The sequence below is a fragment of the Gymnoscopelus braueri genome (assembly GCF_963280865.1).
Source record: "Gymnoscopelus braueri genome assembly, chromosome: 21".
Lineage (NCBI taxonomy): Eukaryota > Metazoa > Chordata > Actinopteri > Myctophiformes > Myctophidae > Gymnoscopelus > Gymnoscopelus braueri.
In genome coordinates this window covers 25,389,526-25,410,268 of record NC_137623.1, presented here as the reverse complement: position 1 = coordinate 25,410,268, position 20,743 = coordinate 25,389,526, and the positions used below count along the sequence as shown (strand labels likewise).

Sequence of the window (20,743 nt, the reverse complement as noted above, 5' to 3'; positions counted from 1 at the left end):
CTGTCCCCGCAGAGCACCCTGGGCCACCAAGGGCAGAGAGAGGGGGAAGGAGGAGAGGGAAGATGGCGGTGGCGTGGGTGGGGGGTGCATGGGCGACAGGGACAGGGGTACAACACTTGTAATCGGATCATTGGCTACAGTGAGTTGAGTCGATGTGATCAATAGAAACTGCACATGCAGCAGAGAGCCTTTAATGGCCCTTAATCTCCATCAGGCCTGAACAGGAGGGGTGGAAGAGGAAGTCACAGCCAGCGTGCATCATATTACACACCCACTGTACGCTCTCATACAGCGCCGTGCTCGTATAGTCTCTCTCTGTCACGCACGCACGCACACAAAAAGCACACACGTCTCAGGCTAGTTTCCCGACCCCATGCCTCCCAAGGCTCCAGCCCGCAGCAGCCAGCATTTCATATTTCATTCCGAGGCATCTTTTTATCCACTTCATTTCAAATGCATTGCATCTCAGACCTTTCCGTGCTGCACAACCCACCGTCGAAACCCCCACCCCCTTGCAATGCATACCTTTGGCCTGAATACAGGACCGTTTCTAACCTTTTGAATTCAATAAGTAGCTGGACCATGTCCAGCAATGCCTCCAGGAATCACCATCCCAGTGCAAGAGAGGTATAGATGTGGGCCTGGGCCTTGGATCTCGCTTGCATTCTCTTTCCAATGTGAATGTTTCATCCATCTGATCCATATTAAAGTGTCACTCATTCATGCATACAGTACATACACAGCCTTGAGTAAACTGTGCTCTGCCTCAGTGTTCTGATTGCTGGTAGGGCCAGCACAGCTTATTCAATATACATTATCTGTTAAATAATTACAATAACTAATTCCCCCCCATAAGACAGTGAGGTTTTCATTTTCTCGCTCACAGTTTGTTAGCTCTCCTGTTTCTTGCCCTCTCTCCTATCCATAAATAAAAGAGTGGGAAACAGATAGGCAATAACCTGACACCTTAGGGAAGAACCGGGCCTGTGTATGGCCTACTGTAAGATGAATAATGATGGCCCAGATATGTCCATACTGTACCACCATAGATAAGAGACCCCACCTGGAGCCGGCACACATTTATGTCAGACTTTTAAGCCTTGCCAGCCGCTTCTAGAAGGGCCAGAGTGTGTTTGTGTGTCCGTCTGTCTGTCCGTCCGTATGTATGAGCACAGCATCAACAGCTGCAGCTGATTGCAACACAAAGATGCAACCAATTACACAAATTAAACACAAACAGGAGAGACATGCGCCATTTAAAGAAATATTGCACACACACACAGGCCAGCACTGTGCACATGCGCACACACACATTAAAATAGAGTAGTATCGTCTGAATACCAGCGCCCACACATCCAATAAAGTAGTACCGTCTGAATACCAGCACCCACACATAAAAGAGTAGTACCGTCTGAATACCAGCACCCACACATAAAATAGAGTTTGTACCGTATGAATACCAGCGCCCACACAATAAATAGAGTAGTACCGTCTGAATATCAGCACCCACACAACAAATAGAATAGTAATGCCTGAATACCAGCGTCTACACAACAAATAGAGTAGCATCGTCTGAATACCAGCGTCCACACATCAAATAAGAGTAGTACCGTCTGAATACCAGCACTCACTCATCAAATAGAGTAGTACTGTCTGAATACCAGCGGCCACACATCAAATAGAGTAGTATCGTCTGAATACCAGCGCCCACACATAAAAGAGTAATACCGTCTGAGTAGTATAGAGTAGAGTAGTACTGTCTGAATACCAGCACACACATCGAAATAGAGTAGTATCGTCTGAATACCAGTGCCCACACTTCAAATAGAGTAGTATTGTCTATCTGAATACCAGCACCCACACATAAAAGAGTAATACCGTCTGAATACCAGCACCCACACAACAAATAGAGAAGTAACGCCTGAATACCAGTGCCCACACATCAAATAGAGTAGTATCGTCTGAATACCAGCGTCCACACATCAAATAGAGTAGTATCGTCTGAATACCAGTGCCCACACATCAAATAGAGTAGTATCGTCTGAATACCAGCGTCCACACATCAACTAGAGTAGTATTGTCTGAATACTAGCACCCACACATCAAATTGAGTAGTACTGCCTGAATACCAGTGCCCACACATCAAATAGAGTAGAACCGCCTGAATACCGGCACACACTCATCAAACAGAGTATGCACTGCTTACTCACACGGGGTGTGATTTATTTTTCTCCGCCAGGCCGGACGGAGACTATGTCTGTTCGTCCGTCCATGTGTCCGTGTGTTTGTCTGTGAACAGCTGATATCTGTCACTGTTGGACCGATTGGCATAAAAAACGATTTTTGCTAAACAATTTGTTTTAAATTACACACAAATCAGTGTGTGTGTGTGGCCTCTAGGCGTGGTGAGCAGCCATTAATTAGGTATAAATAGAGCTCAGGTGTGAAATAGACTTCAGGTGTGGGTTTGGTTCAGTTCAGATGGAACTTCAGCAGCTCTCCACACTTGCAAACAGGTAACTGAACATAATTATTAACCACCAACTTTTAACAGCTTTGTTTACAAGAATTCAGTTTGGGGAACTAGTCTGTGAATTAATGACATTAAAATGGACACAATGAGGCATTATATTTTATAACAGAGTGAAAGAAACTCTTTCAAACTACACTCTGTTCCAATGGCTCATAGTGTCATCTAAACCAATGGTTCTTTTACATTTCAACTCTGACCGTACAACTGGAACCAAATGGACCTGTTAGGGTCAGTCCATTTGGTTCCTTTTAGACCAGTGCACCAATACAAGGGTCTATTTGAGAGTGTACAAATTGTAACCAAATGGACCCTTACCGGTCTAACTCTAGTTACAATTTGTACACTCTCAGAGTTAGACCGGTAAGGGTCCATTTGGTTATATTTGGGGGGTAATTAGAAATGTGGGTGGGGCTGACAAAGCTACATCCACAAGGGCCCATAAACGTTTTCCTAAATGTGACCATGATCATGTAGGCCTACACAATTAGACAAGTGGTGTAAAGTAACTAAGTACATTTACTCTTATCTACTTAAGTACAACTTTGACATGTAGTGTAGAGCTTGTAGATCTGCTATTTTCAAAAGATTTTTTGACATTTTACATATTTGAAACCTTGTGAAATGGGACATTTTGCATTGTGAGTACTTTAGTGGTACTTTAGTACATTTTGCTAGCAATACTTTTGTACTTTTACTCAAGTACATTTTTAATTCCAAACTTTTACTTGTAACAGAGTATTTTCACATTGCAGTATTGATACTTTTACTTAAGTAAAACAAATAGAACTTTTTCCACCACTGCCGGTTAGGGTCCATTTGGTTACAATTTGTACACTGAAGAGTTAGACCGGTAAGGGTCCATTTGGTTACATTTGGGGGGTAATTAGAAGTGTGGGCGGGGCTGACAAAGCTACATCCAAAAGGGCCCATACATTTTTCCTATATGTGACCATGAATAACTGAACACTTTTTTCTTTGTCTTTTCAGGATATAAAGAAAAGTCATAAGCTACAGACATAAGGTAGGAACTCTATGCTGCCTGTTGAGTGAAGAGCTGCTTCTCTGCAGTGAAGATTGGTGTTCAAGGTAGGAACCATGCTTTTTTTCCCTTTTTGCTAGGGGTTTTGCGTTTGCGAAAAAACAACAACAAAAACTCCAACACAAAACGAAGGCACAGGCATGGAGCTCCTGGTTTACTGGGATGGGGTTCAATTCCCCACTGTGCCCTGCTCATTGTGTTGGCATTTATATTTGAACTCTCACATTGAATAGTTACATGTATTATACAGGCATCAGCCTTTAGTAATAAAAAAAAACGTATCTTTAAATATTACTTCAATCTTAATGTATATGAAGAGAGACACTGTATCCAGGTGTATACTTCTCAGCTCTGTGCATAATGGGTTATTTGAAAGGTGTTAAATAATAATTATTGGTTAAATCACCCCCCCTTCTTAAGTTAAAGCTCTATATTCAGGATTTCCGATCTAATCATTGCTATGGTCTTGTAGAGAAGCGACGGACTGTGGCCGACTGCAGTGGTCGAGCCGTGAACTTGTAACCTTTGGCTCACCAGGCAGTCACACTAACCATTCACTTACAGCTCCTCTTGAAATCTGTGGTTCTAAAACATTTTCTTGTCAAGGACCCCCCAAATTGACCTGTATTTGGCAGTGGACCTCAATGTGAAAAGATGTAGTGTAGTGTTTCATACCAGTAGTTGTTCACAGCTTGTTCTCAGCAACTGAAACAACCTGGAAGTGAAGCTTACAGAACATGAAGCAGTTCCTGAATATATAGTGTATAAGTGTATTGCGCCCTCCAGTGGGAACATTCAACTACACCTGTTCTCATTTTAAATAAGCCATTGTGCTTTTATGAGCTATCCAGTTTAGAGGACCTTGTATTGTGAATTGTACTTCCGAATTGCACTTCCATGTACTGTTTCCATGTCTTTCTAAATCAGTACTTCAATCCAATCAAACCTCTAAATCACACATTTCTAGTAGCCCTATGACACACAGACTAACATACACATTGCAATGATTACTCCCCATACCACTTTGATTCTGGCACACTCATTGATTGATTGATTAATTTGATTGACTACTTTATTTAGAAGTTTGCAGAAAAAAAACACATGAAATTAAGTTGGAATAATACAAGGTCAACAAAAAAAAGCCCAAGAAAGCCATTGGCTTGTTTCAATTGGGATCCTTTTGTACTCAATTCATAGTGACTCAAACTCCCAAAATCCACCAGCATACTGGAAATTACATGTACTCTGTTAAAAATGTCATGGGGGGGGGGGACCCCCCAGACCTCCCGCTTGGGGGCATGGTCAGTATGACCCCCACCCCCCTAGAAAAAAAATCTCCTGTTTTCTGACGGTCTGAGGTTGCCCTAGCATCCCTATTCTGGGAGGAACATTCACCAAAAACAGCAGATCTACAAGCTCACAAGTGTTCACAAGACAGACAGACAGACACTCAATGACAGGAACACATACAGTAACTATGATCTTTATCACTTAAAGAGAATTCAAGAGAATAGGCTTTCAAAAATATATACTAGTGTCCATGTTCTACCGAGCTAAATAATGAAGTCTTACTCAACATTTCAGATGATGCCCCTTTGTGGATATTGAATACAAGTACAATTCTTGCAATAAGCTGTACCGCATGGCCAACCCTTGAACATTTCTCCATTGCTATTAAATTAATAGCAATACATTTGCCTTCATGGCTATGTCTACCGTGTATGTATTTATAGTATAAATACAAACACAGGGGGGGATACAAACATTAGCCATGAAGGCAAAGAAACCCATGGCCGCCATAATTCAAACGATGACAGTTTAACAAAGCTAGTTTCAGCAACTCTCTAATCTGCATTATTGCATTACAGAAAATGGTGAGAAAATACTGGGCTGTGCTTTTATAAATGTCTCGTGTAGCCAATTGTTTTCTCTATAGCTTGGATCATATGATGACATATTATGTTAGAAGTTAGAGAATATTTGTTCAGCCTCCACTTTCAGTTCATAATGATATAACCATGGCAACAGACAAAAATGATCAGGGGGGGGATCTTGACACAATCATAAGCCTTAATTTCTGCTATTCAACAAGAAACTGCTGATTATTTCAACTGACTTTGTGAGTCACATGCTATAGGATGGAATAAAGGCCTACCGCTGGGATTCTACAAACTGTGTTTTTCAGTAGAGCTAACAGTAACCTTTTGAGGTTGGCACCTTCCAATAAATCTAATCTAATAGTGAGCATTGTCATCAGTAAGTCTGGCTGGGCTAGTGGGCTTAAGCCTGGCCGGTTTATTCTCAGTGGTGGAAAGTAACTACCTTTACTTAAGTAATGTAACTTAAGTAGGCTACAATTTTTACTTTACTGGAGTATTTATGATTATGATTATTACAAAAAATACATTAACCACTTGAGCCCTATATACATTTCGGCCATTTGAAAATAGCAAATCGCGATGCAATGCATTGTGAGCTTGTAGATCTGCTATTTTCGAAAGATTTGTATACATCTTATACATTTGAAAACTTGTGAAATGGGACATTCTGCATAATGAGTACTTTTACTTTTGTACTTAGAAGTATATTTTACTTAAGTAAAACATTTGAGTACTTTTTCCACCACTGTTTATACTGCGTCCTGCGAAGAAGCATCAGGCTTCTTATGTAGTGACACGCCATGGCCGAGAGTGTGAAAAGTAAAACCCTCAAAACAGGGACGACACTTGACCTAACCTTGCCTTGAGCCATGTCTTGACGAGCCTTCAGTGTGACTGAAACTTCAAAGACAGTCCAGCTTTCCAAGTTCAGGCCGCTCCTCATCTTTCATCTCCACTCAGATGGATTCCACTCCAGATATTAATGGTTCTGAAAAGATAGCTTGGCATGACCCTGGAACAACTTTGACCAATGTATACTGTTTCGGTTGATTGAATATACTTTACTAACAGTTTGCAAAAAAGAACAGATGCACAGTTATATAATAATGCTAAAAGGATAACACAAAAAGCTTTGAGGGCTTGTTTCCACTGTGGTCCTATGTATTCACTTCATCAAGAATGGGCTATATTGAGACCAAACAGGTGATTTGGCCTTCAATGTAGTATATCACTGATGTCTGATGATGACTGTAATGATGTAATACATTTTTCATACACATATTATTATATTCCTCTATGTAACCACAGTAATTCTAATTATGATAATATAGGTGTATAGCCAAATGATCACACAAATGAAATGAGCGGAAAATGACTGGCCTTACAGTAACAGTAACAATTAAAATTTCTGTGTGATTTTAACACATTATTGAGTATTTATTTGATTGATTGATTGATTGATTGATTGAGTACTTTATTAACAGTTTGTAAATAGTAGCCTACAGTGGTACGATTATACAATGACGCTAAAAGGATAACAAAAAGCCCCAAGGGCTTGTGTCCTGTGTGTAGTAACATAATTGCCTGCTATAATTAAGGCTAAACCAAGTAGCAGTAGAGAGTGTGTCATTACAGGGTTAGATTCAGTATAAAGCATCATCCTTTCATTGAACAAGATAGGAATCAGCAGCTCAACAAACCAGAGGCCTCTAATTTAAACTGCGTTCATACAGTTCATCCTTTGTGCATTTCAACACCGTTGCATACAAACTAGTAATTGTGATGACATTGTGAAGGGTATAAATAGAGTTCCCTGTTTCGTTTAGTCGTTGTGTTCACAGACAAATGGAGGCAGGAGTGTGGTGTTTCTCTTTGAGAAAACCTGATGGCTGTACAAATGAACACAGAGAGAGCGAAGTTGCAATGCAAAGCTTCCGCCGTTGTAATTACCGTTCTTTATTCATCCTTGACAAACGTGAAGTGGGATTTATCCTCCTCCACGTCTCACTGCGAAGCTTAGCTGGTATTAACTGCTCCAACGACAACGAGGACATGTGAACTTGTGGAGATAAGAGAGCCTCGCTGCAGCCACATGGCACTATGACGCCCTCTCGTGGACATTAACTGAAATAATCTTTTTGGTACAGCACTAAATAAAATGTGTAAAATGCAGGGGGGTTTTCAGCCCAAGGACCCCCTAGCAGAGAGATAGATGAAACAGGGACCCCCACTACATATGGTATAAAAGTGTGTTGCAGATTACACTTTTTCATAGATTTCAAAGATAGTTTCATAGACTTGTTTGACAGCACTATCATCCATGTGTGTTGGATTCATGTTAATGTGTATTGTCAGACATTTAACCACTTAAACCATCAATACTTAGTAAACTTGACCTTTCACTCTGTACTTAAGTCTGCTTTTTTACCCTCTACACCAAACCTAGTCGAAAATAGCCGATCTACAAGCTCCTATTTTTGGCAAAAGTTCTCCTCAGAATAGGGATGCTATGGTTCAAGTGTTTAATAAACAATATATATCCTATCACACAAAGATTTGGTGGCCCCCTGTAGTAGCTCTGAGGACCCCCTAGGGGTCAGGGACCCCATGTTGGAGACACCTGGTGTGAAGAGTTGATAAGTCAGTCAAATTCACAGTGAGCCAGGAAGTCAGGCACATACAGTACCAATGGCTACAGTATGGATAGTGATACTGGGTTATCGATCACCGAAAACGGCGTCCTCCTCAGTCATGTATAAATCTCATTTTAATATTAGCCAGCTGTCAGTGAATGCAGGTGGAAACTCTATAGTGCACAATGACAATGTAATTTTGTGACAGTGTAAATAATGACTTTCTGATCATTATGACTGTTCATTAGTTTGTGACCAAAGTTGTACATTTGTAAAAGGAGGGATTCTCTCGCACTCTCAATGCATATTCAGAGAAGATGGTGTATGGAACAGTCCTTTGTACAGAGCAAACAGGAAATGCCATGGTCTGTCAATTAATGTTCATAATAATTCATGTCTGTGAATTTTCCCTAAGTTAAAACATCTGTTATACAGAAAACTGTTATGTATAGAGCTATTGGAAGGTGGAATTCATTGCCGAGTTATATTGTTCAAGCCAATACAAAAGAGGGTTTCAAAATTATGGTAAAACAGTACCTTCCAATATTTCATGAACTTTAATGATTTTGTGTTTAACCTTTGACATCTTATTGACTTGTTTGTTATCATGAAATGTACAAAATTGTAAAATTGTAAATGTATTTCTGAATTTTTGTCGGTGAACTATTGTTTTTGTCTGTGTTTGTATCTGTAGTATGTTCGTTCTGTATGATGTGTATTTGGGTGTGTCGGACCCCAGGAAGAATAGCCATGCTTAGTGCAAGTGCTAATGGGGATCCATAATAAAGTAAAGTGAAGTAATTTACACTACAGTATATTACTTACAGATGTCTAGGAGATACAGAGCCTTTTTCTTTAAGTGGGAGAGTGGTAGTGTCATGGTGCTGGGTGGGCGTTCACACCATGATTTCCTATGAGTCTGCCTACAGCATTTCAACATGTTTCACTCGTCGCACTTTAAGATACTTTAGGTTTAAAAAAAAAATTGCAACAGCACTATACGAACAAATTAAGGCTATATTAATAAGTTGCTGTGCTGAAGTTTACATACATTCATAATAACGGTCATCTTGGGTGGACAGATCCTGGACCCATACAAGTACATTTTTATACTCAGTGAAGTTAACACTCAAGATTTAGCTGTGAATGCTGCTCCCGACTTGCATCGTTTCCGAGTAGGTCGTAGTCAGTAAAACAAGACACCAACACAGTTTCCGCTAAACATGGGTAATGTTTATTTAGCTAGTCAGTCACCTAGAGGAGAAAACTGTCACATCCTTTCAATTGAGGGAAGGGGGGGGGGGGGGGGGTGGGGGGGTGGGTCCCAGTCAAACCAAGCAGGATGGGGGTGAGGGAGGGTGGGTGGGTGGGTGGTTGTTGGGAGGGTTATCCCAAAAGTGCTACAGAGTTGTGTAGGACAGACAGCCTGGCTGAGCCTGAGGTACAGTACAATACATCAACGTCAAAGCAACAGTCACCCACAGGGCCCAAGCAGGCCACTGCTACTTCTGTCACAGCAGCAGGTTCCCCCTCAGACAAATGCACTTCAGAATGACAGGATCACATAACAGAGAGAGAGAGAAAGAGAATGAGTGAGCCAGCGGAAGAAAAAGAATAAGAAAAAATGGAAACAAACGTGCATTTAGCTGGGACTTGCCACAGCTCAGCCGCTGCATAATCGTCATCTTTTGGTACACGGAAAACGGGATGCTGAAAGGAAACATAGGCAGAGAGGAAGAAAACACTGCATGACTGCCATGATTGCAGCCACTTCCCTGTCATCCCACGAAAATCAATCACAGCCTCCGTCTGAGAACTATCAGACAAGTGAATACAGATTTAAGTATAATCTTTATTTCATTTTATACACATTTTTAAAAATCTCTTTATGAGGCGATTGATTTCACCAGATTTCTTTAATCCCAAAATTTTGAGGCATTAAAAAAAACAGATTTGTTTTTCTTTTTTTTTAATAAGCCCAGTAAACTTATCTGACTACACTGGTTAGTCAGTTAGTTGATCACAAATATAATCAAAGAAGAAGAAAATATAGTTAGAGAGTTAAGGGTATTGGTAGAGGCTGTTTAGAAGGACTCAAAGTGCTTTAAAGACAGTTTTAAAGTGGGTTACGTTCCATCTTTTTTCTTGTGAGACAGAAACACAGGATTTTTAATACACCAGTGAACTGATACAGATGAGTCCGTCTATCATCAGGTTCAAGTGATCAGATACATCTTCAGCAGAGAGATTGTGTTGGCCATTCTTCATTGTGGTTAGGCAAATCGTTTAAAGTCCTACATCATTTTAGTGTTGCCGTTCTAGCAGAGGGCTTGCTTGAAGGTTACTGTTTATTTCTATTCCGCTCCTGACAAGAGAAAACAAAAACAAATAGCAAACATAATCAGCAGGCAGCATTAAAATATATGATAGATGGAGAGGAAACAAATACAATTATACAACAGTTTAAAAAAGGTTGAGTCTTGCTCATGCTTTTCTGTTCTCTTATCTCATGGCCTCCATGAGACAAAATGTTAAACAAAAGCAACTCCTTGTGCTTTAAGGGGTAAAAATCCACACTGGAATATTTTGTGCCCTTCTTTTGTGCCTTTTTTTGGTCATTTTACCTCAGTTGATAAGAGTGGACCGGTGCTCGACTAAATTTGGTATTATACTCTGGAGGAGTGGGGACATTGCCGTGAAGTCTGTGTCCCCTGATAGAATATGAAGTGACAAACTGTCAGAGGGTTTGGGGGCCCCCCGGAAGGACATGCCCCCACCAACCACCCCAATATGGCCACTTTGGTAGTGACTTTTGAAAACTGTCTGAAAATAACGGCGTCACTGCATCTACTCAGCAAGGAGGTTGTGCACGACAGACTGCCTCAATGGATACCCGCGGGTATTCGACGGGTGTCCGACGAAGTTTTTATGCAATGGGAAAAAATGGGTACGGACTGCTGTGGGATAACAGGCCGGATGCGGTTTTAAGTACTGCAGGTACAGTACAGGCCAGTGCAGGTTTTCAACCTGTGCAGGCCATTTTGTTCTTATGTCATACTCATTTTTTTTTACCATACCATGACAGAAAAATGGCCACTGTGTGAGTGGTCAATTCTTAGCGCTTGTAGAGATACAGTGCAGGATTTATCTGAGCATCTAAATTTGGACTATGTCCATATCGCTCTTGAAGTGCTTGGCTTCGACACAACAAAAGATCTGGTCATTATAACTCAATACAGGTCAGTATTGAGTTATAATGACCAGCCTGAAATACAGCATGCATATTTGCATTGCATAGTAGGCTTGGGCGGTATCAAGGTATTACGGTATACCACGGTATTTATAATCTAGAAAGTATGATTTTCAATCCCATCAAAAATACAGATGCTCCTCGTTCTATTAACTATTTGAACCCCTGCATCCCTATTCTGAGACCAACAGTCGTCGAAAACAGCCGATCTAAAAACTCACAACACGCGACACACGCATTGTGAGCTTGTAGATTGGCTATTTTGTATTCAGCGACAACAGGAGGGGGCCTTGGGAATCTGGTCAACTAGGGTTCAAGTGATTAAACGAATACATTGATGCTGTACTTAAGTCTGTGCGATCCAATACATCATTTAGCTACATGATTTCATTTCAACTGCCTGTCTGCCAGCACATCATCTCCCTTCAGTCCACGGATGTGTCGGTAATAGCATCCACCCTGGCAACAAGTGTCATTATAGGGTACTACAGCAACGTATGCTGAATCTATTTCCTATCCATTAATTATTCTATATTAAGTATTTAAAATGTCTAAGTAGGCAAATTGCATATTAGACACACATCACCGTAGGCTAGCTTGACAATGTCATACTGTACATGCTACAATAATTCTATCACCAGCTGCAGGACAGCTTTTCCTTTTTTTTACACAAATATCGTCATATACCGTATACCCCAGTGAAATGTCACAAAGATATGAACATGACGTGAAAAATGTGTTACCGCCCAAGCCTAAAGCTTAGCCAATGGTATCAATCACACTTATATGTTGTGACAGTTGCCTACACAGTGTTTAAAGCAAAAGTCCAGACAATACATTTCAGAATAAAAAATGTGTTCAATCCAAAACCGTAGCCTATAATCATTATACATATACAGTAGTTATTGCAGGTTGCAATTACAGGCTGGGCCTTTAAGCCTATTTAAACTCGTCTCTGTAGAAGGACCCTTATTAGTGGAATGTAGAACGCTTTCTCAAGACATTTACAGTAGCAGCACTATGACTAGAACCCTCTAGACATGTCAGTGGTTCAGCTTTGACCAAGAGTAATATAATCCAATCATTTTGTCATTTAAACTAATTAATAGTAATATTTTTAAATATCCGCTGACAATTTCATTTTCAAGAACCTGCCCTTTCCCTCAACAAAACAAAAACTGAGCACAGCATGCCGTCTGAAATTATTAGCACCAACTGATCCTGTAGCGATGATAATAAAGTGCTATTAAAGTGGTGTTTGCCACATTCCATAATCAAAAAGCAAGAGACACAGAGCATATGTATGAAAGACATATTTGCTTTTACCATATACCCAAATGTATATACTGACGGATAGGATATTTGACATATTGTTTCTTTCTTTCTCCATTCTTAACCCCTTCTTTCATTTCAAATGATGGGAGCTTGTAAGACTTACACACACACTTTTTTACACCTGTAACCCATGATGTGACAATAAAATGGAATCTAAATTAATCTATATCTGAGACACATACAGGTAAGCTATGCACTAGCATCAATCATCTATGTGTACACTAGGGACAAGAGACTGCACTGCAGTGCACTACTGTCAGGCGTTTCACTGGGCCTTGGATAAACACCAGCTGGTCTGTGCAGTGTATCCTCAACAAAAATTCCAGAACACACCTTGTATTCTCAAGGGAATGGTCAAGATCACATCAAAATAAGACGAAATCCTAGTCGATACACTGTTGCATATACAGTACCAGACAAAAAAAAAAAGATTAACAATAGGAAATTTGAAATTCATCTTGGGCATTAACAGCCATAATGGACTGACGTCACTGACTCTTTGCTCCATTCCCCAGGTGGAACAGCCTTCCCTTTGAGAAATGTCTGGTGTCCATGTCATTGGTTTGGGGGAGGCCCAGTGAGACCGAGGCCCCCAGTGTAACTCTATCCCCAGCAGGCCTGTTCAGACTGTGGCAGGGGCTCAGGGGGGTGGGGGGGCGTTATGGTGGACAAAGCCGTCCATACAGTCTCAGAGTGCATAGAGTGCTTTTTCATCCCTCTTGCCTCAGCAGGGTTAAGAGGAATTCACTTTTAAAAAAATCACTTAACAAAATGTAAACCGAGAGACCGCAATTCACATTCACAGCACTAGCTCTCATTATTTTAATGGACATAGTTTTTTTTATTTTTTTATTTTATGCCAAAATGACCCGATTTAAATAAGTGTGACCTGATCCCACGCCTTGTCATCAGACTTCGTTCCCCAAAACTGCATCAATCGATAAAATTCAATTACTTCAATTACATGTAGGGGCAGCTATCATTTTCGAAACTCGTCGGCTCGGCATTCACATTAACAAGCCATTATCTTCCGTCATCTACCCAGGAACACCAGTGGAAATGGGGTGCAACAGTTAAACAAATCGATTTAATCTATTATGAAAAACAATCGATAAAAGGTTTTTTAAAAAAATAGTGTGAAAAATACAAATACAATTATTTCAAAATAGCCGATCTACAAGCTCACAAATCTATTACACTTTTTTCATATAGATTTGTTGATACATAAAAAAAAATAAAAAAAATCATCAAAGAAACTGCGCTTCTCCCTTATTCGATGAATCTAAACGATAGAATAATCGATAGTTACAGCCCCACCGTGGAGCAATTGTATTTATCAAAAGAAAATGTATAACTACGCTAATAAAACCCCGTAAACAAATATTTGGTGTCAGAGTTGACTTGGTCATACACAGACGTTGGTAAAGGTGCTACAGTGCCGTCGTGTCGAGCTGGTTTGACACCTCCCAGACTCCCGAGAAGGACAGGCACAACAATGGAGAACAATTAACCTTGTCAGGCGGGCAGGAGGGCGAGGCTACTCTTTTGAGCCGATTCTGTCATGTAGGAGGTCAGGAGCTACAAAAGCAGCACGGCGCACCGTCTGCGCAGCGCGGGGATGAAACAGGCTTCGAACTGACAGGTTGTTTTCAGAAGCCTGAAAACACAGACTTGAAATATTTATGAGAAAGCAACCCCGGTGCATATTAACAAGGTCAGGACTGAGGAGTCAATACAGCATCAATGGAGCACCACCGTTGGGAGAGGGGCCAAGAAGGAGGGAGAGGGGTGTGTGTGTGTGTGTGTGTGTGTGTGTGTGTGTGTGTGTGTGTGTGTGTGTGTGTGTGTGTGTGTGTGTGTGTGTGTGTTAGGGATCTTAATGCAAACAGATTAGCATACTGGTGTATCCAGAATTGGATGCAGCAGAGCATTAGCTGTGACAACAGATTATTCACCCCTTTCCTAGCATCTTATCTCACAATATGAAAGTGCAATTAAGTTGTTTAATTATTAATTTGCGTAACATTTCTGGCACCATTGTACAATCAACATTACCACTGCAACATAATCCAGTTTCCCCTCTGACAATGCACTACAGTATGTTTACTTCTGAGAGCTCTCATTAGCACAGAGGAAATGGAATCATGCATTTTAAATCACACATATAGATGTTTTCAAAATTAACCCATTAGAACACCCAGGGGAAAGGCACACTGCAGCTAGTTTGCAGGGCTGTGGACTTACGTTGTTAAGGCTAATAAAGCACGAGGAGTCTGCGGAGAGCGGAGGGGCCTAGCCTTCAAAGGGAGATCAGAGCCTACTTCTGCCTTTGTCTGAGTGAAGGAATGCCAGGAATGTGGGCTATTTCAGGAAACACCCGCGTGCATGCATCTAAAAATGCCAATTGGGCAAAATCATCGCTCCCTGAACGACAGCACAAGATGGCTGATGAGATGCTTTCCTTAACTTGCTGCTGGGCATTGGCTGTAGGGCAAATCTGCTGACAAGACTTCTTGGAAAGTCCCAGTTACGCCAGACTGTTCATGTAACTCCAGGGTGTATCTACTTTTGTTTCAGGGCAGGTGGAACAGGATCAGTTGATTACAGAGATGAGGTGGCCACATTCTACAGCACTGACTCAGTGATGAGTTGGTACACATTAAATCTGGAGTGATGATTTAACTCTTAAAGTGGTACTGGTAACACTAGTAAATGTGTATGTTATACGGTGTGGCTCCAATGTGGATCTCAAGTGACCAGCCTGTGACATCTGCATCTAGATATGTCTTATCTATGTCATGACTACAAATTTGGGCAACGTTTCAGCGCAATCGCACGAGTCATTGACTTCCATTATAAAAGTGAGTTAAATATGTCAAAGTAGTAAGTAAAAAACATATTTGGGTGTCCTAATGGCAGTGTGCATACAAAGTTTGGCACTGATCGGTCCAGGGGTTTGCGAGATTAGCTCTGCACACACACACCTTATCTTATTGACTCAAATTTTACACTGTCAGAGTTAAATCAGCAGTCTGGATTTCACTTTGTATTGCTTTCAGTCAAGTGCTTGTTTAACTGTCTCACATACAAACTATTCATGGTAGATAGGGCACTTCAGAGTGTGTGTGTGTGTGTGTGTGTGTGTGTGTGTGTGTGTGTGTGTGTGTGTGTGTGTTTATCTCACCCTTCTTAGAGCCTCTTCCTCTTCTTGGCGCTTCTCATAATGTGCAAAATCATCAAAGATTGAGGTGGTATGCTTGAAAGTGGCGATAATTTTAAGCACTTGCTTGGCCTTCTCCAGAGGCACTTCCTGAGTGTCCCTGGAGTTGGTCACTGGCTTGTTGTCATTGTTTTCCAGCCGGACGTGCCGCAGCTGGTTGTTGGGCACGTCTTTGACGAAGATCCACTTCACCTCGAACTTGCCCTTCCACTTGTCCTGAGACCAGACGCCCGTGAAGGCGTTATAGTCCACTGGCGAGCGCATCTCGGCCACACCGCAGAAGTGCCCACTGCCGTTGACGCTGAACAACAGGTAGAGTGGCCCCTTGGTGCCCAGCGAGCGGTACGCCCCGTCCAGGCGCTTGTTGCCGTGTTCCGTGCTGCACCATATGGAGTACTTGATAGAGCGGTGGATGTCATCCTCTGAGTAGCTCTTGATTATGAAGACGCGGCCGTTTTTCAAGCTCCAGTCGAAGTCTTTGGGGTTGTAGGGGTTGAGGGCTCTGAGTTTCTCCAGCACGGGATGCACCTCCCCGGAACAAGGGGAGGCGCTCATCGGGACCCCCAGGCCGAAGCCCTCCATCCCACCGCCCTGGTTAAAAGCGGTGCCACGGTTCCTAGGGGCCACCCAGCGATTAGGGGGAGGGCCAGGCTGCTGCTGGTGAAGGGGCTGGGGAGGACCAGGCTGAGAGGAAAGGTGGGGGTGATGGTGGTGATGGTGGGGGTGAGGGGGACCAGGGGGCAGAGGCTGGGGGTGTTGGGGGGACTGGAGAGACTGAAGCTGGAACGGCTGGTGTTGATGTTGATGTTGATGTTGGTGGTGTTGTTGTTGTTGATGATGTTGTTGATGATGTTGTTGATGATGTTGTTGTTGGTGTTGGTGCTGGGCCTGGTGTTGGTGTTGGTGCTGTGGGGGCAGAGGGTTCTGCAGAAGGGGTTGAGGCTGTGCCAGAAGAGGCTGCTGCACCATCGGTTGCGGGGGCATCATGGCCTGAGCTAGTGGGGGCTTATTGAGAGAGCCCTTATCGTCCCAAGTACCTATGTTCATATTGTGCTTTATAGGGGGCGGGGGTATGGTGTTGCCTCCCCCCATCCCTATATTGGCTTTGGGTTTGACCTTGGGCTGGGGCTTGGCGGGCTTCCTGGCGATGGCTGCCCAGGAGGCAGGTTTAGGTGCGGATGAGCCGACAGACGGTGGGATGTTATTTGCTGCCATGCTGCTCATGCCCGCTGTGCCACCCAGAGGGGAGCCAACAGTCTTTGTGACAGCTGCCACCATGTCCGTACCCAGTTTTAACCCCGTCATGCCCTGCTCGATGCTATTCAGCACGGGGACCTTGCTGAGCTGGGTGTCGCTTCCAAAGCCCGCCTGTCCATCAGCGATGGCCCGGCTCAACGAGCTGGCGGCGTAGCCGTAGCTGTTGGTGTAGACCGAGCTCTGTGTGGATTGGCCCTGAGAAACGCTGGTGCCCCAGGTGGAAAAGTCTGCATTGCCAGGGAAGAAATTGAAGCCGTGCTGACTGAGGAAGGGAGGTGTGTTCCCCAGGGCGCCCGGCTGACCGAACACGCCGTCTGGGATGAAGTGGGGCTCGCCATTGCTCATCTGTCCATAGGTGGTCAGGTATGGCATGGGAGGGTCTCCTGCTGTGGACCATGCAGCCTCTCCCAAGGAGTATGGGAAACCGATGGATGGAGCATAGTAGCTGGGCATGTAGGGGTCAGACATTTGTGGGTAGCTGTTACTCTGTATATGGGAAGGAGGCGGTGCAACCAGTTAATGGAGAATCTCAAGCGACTTTTTTTTCTTTTTTCTATGATAGTGAAGCTAGGGTCTTAGTGTGAGTGAGTCCAGAATAATAAAAAATAAATACAAATAAAACTGTCACCTTTGGCTAATTGGAATGTAGCCATATTTTTGTAGTAGCACTCTGCTATTCTGTGATTATAGTTCTATGTTTGTCAGCCACCCACGAAGAGAACATAGTATACAACGAATATGATACTCCACAAAAAACATTAGGCTACACTACGGGCAGAGCGAAAGCCACAAGCCAAAAAGGCTTTCACTCTATATGGTGGGACATTACCTGATTTGTCTGGCTGCTTAGGTAAGGCTCAAAATCATCATCGTTCACACCGTCCTTTTGATGCATTGATCCGTTTTGTACTGAAAATGGAGAAAGGGACCATAAAATAAAAACATACACAGACACCAGACCAGACCACCACTGATCTAAATCCTGGCAATCCTGTACCTTCTTCTCCAATATGAATGACAAAGACAATTAATGTGAGGTTACAATGAAAACAAGTGCAGGATAATAGACAGTCAATACTAACCACTGGCAGAGTAGCAGTTGGCATTGTTGTCAAGTTGTCCAAACAATATAAAGTAGGCTATTTTAAGTATGACAAAAAATGTTAAGTTGATTAATTTGTGTTTTTTATCATAAAAAACACCACTGTCCTGCTCATTTGTTCAATTCGATCTGTAACGAATAATTTCAATTTGAAATAAAAAAATAAAGAAAAACATTACCTTTATTTCCTTGTCCTTTGGGTCTCTGAAATCATGGACAGCACAAAGCACACGATAAGATTAAATTGTTGCAAGGTATTGCATCAACAAAGACATAAAGGCCGCTACACAGGAAGAGATGTTTCTATATCAGTGGTTCTCAACCAGTGGTCCAGGGACCACCAGTGGTCCTTGTGGGGGTTCCAGGTGGTCCCCAGCTAAATGATGGAGAGTTGGTAACCAAATGGACCCTTATAGATCGTTAACTCTTGAGTGTAAAATGAAACCAAATGGACCCTCTCGTGTTAGAATATTGTTAAACATCTGCATTACTTAATGTGCAAGAAGTCTACACAATTAGAGAATGTAGAATAATTGTTATTGTGATCAACGTTTGCCTGTTATCTCTCCCATTGGTACCAACATAAATACAGCATGGAATTGTGGACAAAATCGTATCCAACGATAACAAAATATTCTAAGTCTTGGGGTCTGTCTGAGAGGCTAAATCTCATCAAATGGTGGTCCGTGGCTCAAATGCCGAATAAATAATGGACCTTGATTATGAAAAGGGTTGAAAACCACCGCTCTACATTATTAGTCAGGGGTGGTGTTAATAATAAGAGCAGGGGGTATAACGGTAACCCGATGCGACGCTATCAGCTCGTGTCTTTACATGTACAGCAGGACGGTTGCTTTGCATTATTGACCGGATGTCAAACGGTGTGACATCCAGTAAACGTACCGCATTGGCCGGTGTAGCACACGGCACAGCAACCGGCTACAGCTGGAGTTGCTCGGCGTGTTTTGCAGCCGGTGCTTCAAGGCAAGGGTCGGCCTACATTACAGCAGCTAATAGCTATCACATATCAAAGACCTGTGTGATCTGGTACCGTCTTCCTCGAACAACTATGCTAATGTGATAGATCAGTGGTTCTCAACCTGTGGGTCGGGACCCCAAGGGGGGTCCCCACATGATTTTTTTTTTTTGGAGTGGGGGGGGCAGATGATAGTGAAGTGACAATTTAAGGACTTTTAAGACATTTTTAAAACCTTTAAAAAAAGAAATAAAAAGTCCATTACTGCATCAAAAGTAATCAACAAACTATACTATAAAACATTGGCCAAAATTGTCAGATAATATAAGGAAGAGGTAAAAATTGTGAAAATAGCCGATCTACAAGCTCACAACGCCTCGCAACGCAAGGCGTTGTGAGCTTGTACATCTGCCATTTTCGCAATATTTATCTGTGGAACGGTGTCAAACAAAATGGGGGGGGGGGTCCCCAGTTCAAATATGATTATTTTTGGGGGGGTCACGGCCTGAAAAGGTTGAGAACCACTGGTCTAGCAGAGAGAGTGTTGACAAAGTTACGTTCGTCACCGCATGATTAATAATACGTGGCGATACATCGAGCAAAAAGAAATCAAATAAAAAGAGACGAACCTGGTCGACGGTGGTCGTAGACATCCTCCAGGAACGCAACAGAGACTGGTGGTGGTGTGGCTGTTTATGAGTGTCTGTCCACGGCTTCTCCTGGCTCTGCACTCCGGTGCTCTTCTATCTATGCTCGGCTCGGGGTTTATCCAGTCACTCCGTCCGTACAGGCGACGTTTTCCTCCCGTTTAAAAACGTTGCGACAATGTGCCTCGGACTGGTTTACTAATGGCGGACTTCGAAGCCGTGAACGACGCTGAGCGTTTCCGATGTAATTACGGTGTTTTTCAGTTACTCCGTAAACTGACTAATGCCTTTTACTGGAATATAGGCTATCCCTGACCACACACTCCACAATGGCGGATAGGATTTTACTCCCCGCTTCCGTTCCGTTCTGTTGCTCCATGACCTTCCGCCTGTGACGCTCTGAGTCATGTTACACACTGACACTTCACATGACACACACACATGTAACAAACTGACACTTTACATGAGACACACACACATGTTATAAACTGACACATTACATGAGACACACACATGTTACAAACTGACACTTCTCATGACAGACAGACACACACACACACACACACACACACACACACACACACACACACACACACATAGGCCTACATGTTACAAACTGACACTTTATATGACACACATGTTACAAACTGACCCTTTACATGAGACACACACACATGTTACAAACTGACACTTTACATGAGACACACACACACATGTTACAAACTGACTCTTTGCATGAGACACATACACACACACGTTACAAACTGACACTTTACATGAGACACACACATGTGTGTTACAAACTGACACTTTTACATGAGACACACACACATGTTACAAACTGACACTTTACATGACACACACACACACA

The 20,743-nt window shown here is 42.5% G+C and overlaps 1 protein-coding gene across 2 annotated transcripts; it reads right to left on the bottom strand.

The window, feature by feature from the left end:
* Nucleotides 1-9,923: 9,923 nt before the first annotated feature.
* Nucleotides 9,924-20,231, bottom strand: ythdf3 (YTH N6-methyladenosine RNA binding protein F3). 2 transcript variants are annotated; one of them, XM_080417306.1, is made up of 6 exons: nt 19,855-20,231; nt 18,429-18,453; nt 18,230-18,286; nt 17,977-18,056; nt 15,855-17,633; nt 9,924-10,450 (listed from the first exon to the last, which is right to left on the bottom strand). In XM_080417306.1, exons 1-6 carry the CDS (start codon nt 19,876-19,878, stop codon nt 10,427-10,429), a joined length of 1,989 nt encoding a protein of 662 aa, XP_080273432.1. In that variant the 5' UTR covers nt 19,879-20,231; the 3' UTR covers nt 9,924-10,426. The 2 variants fall into 2 exon arrangements, with proteins under 2 accessions (XP_080273432.1, XP_080273433.1); XM_080417307.1 differs by lacking the exon at nt 18,230-18,286.
* Nucleotides 20,232-20,743: the final 512 nt, after the last annotated feature.

Coding starts and splice junctions, on each gene's coding strand:
- ythdf3 (XM_080417306.1), bottom strand. CDS start 19,878: ATGTCTACGACCACCGTCGACCAG. Junction 18,454..19,854: donor CTACGACCACCGTCGACCAG/GTTCGTCTCTTT, acceptor CCATGATTTCAG/AGACCCAAAGGACAAGGAAA. Junction 10,451..15,854: donor AGGAAGAGGCTCTAAGAAGG/GTGAGATAAACA, acceptor TTCTCTTGTCAG/GAGCGGAATAGAAATAAACA.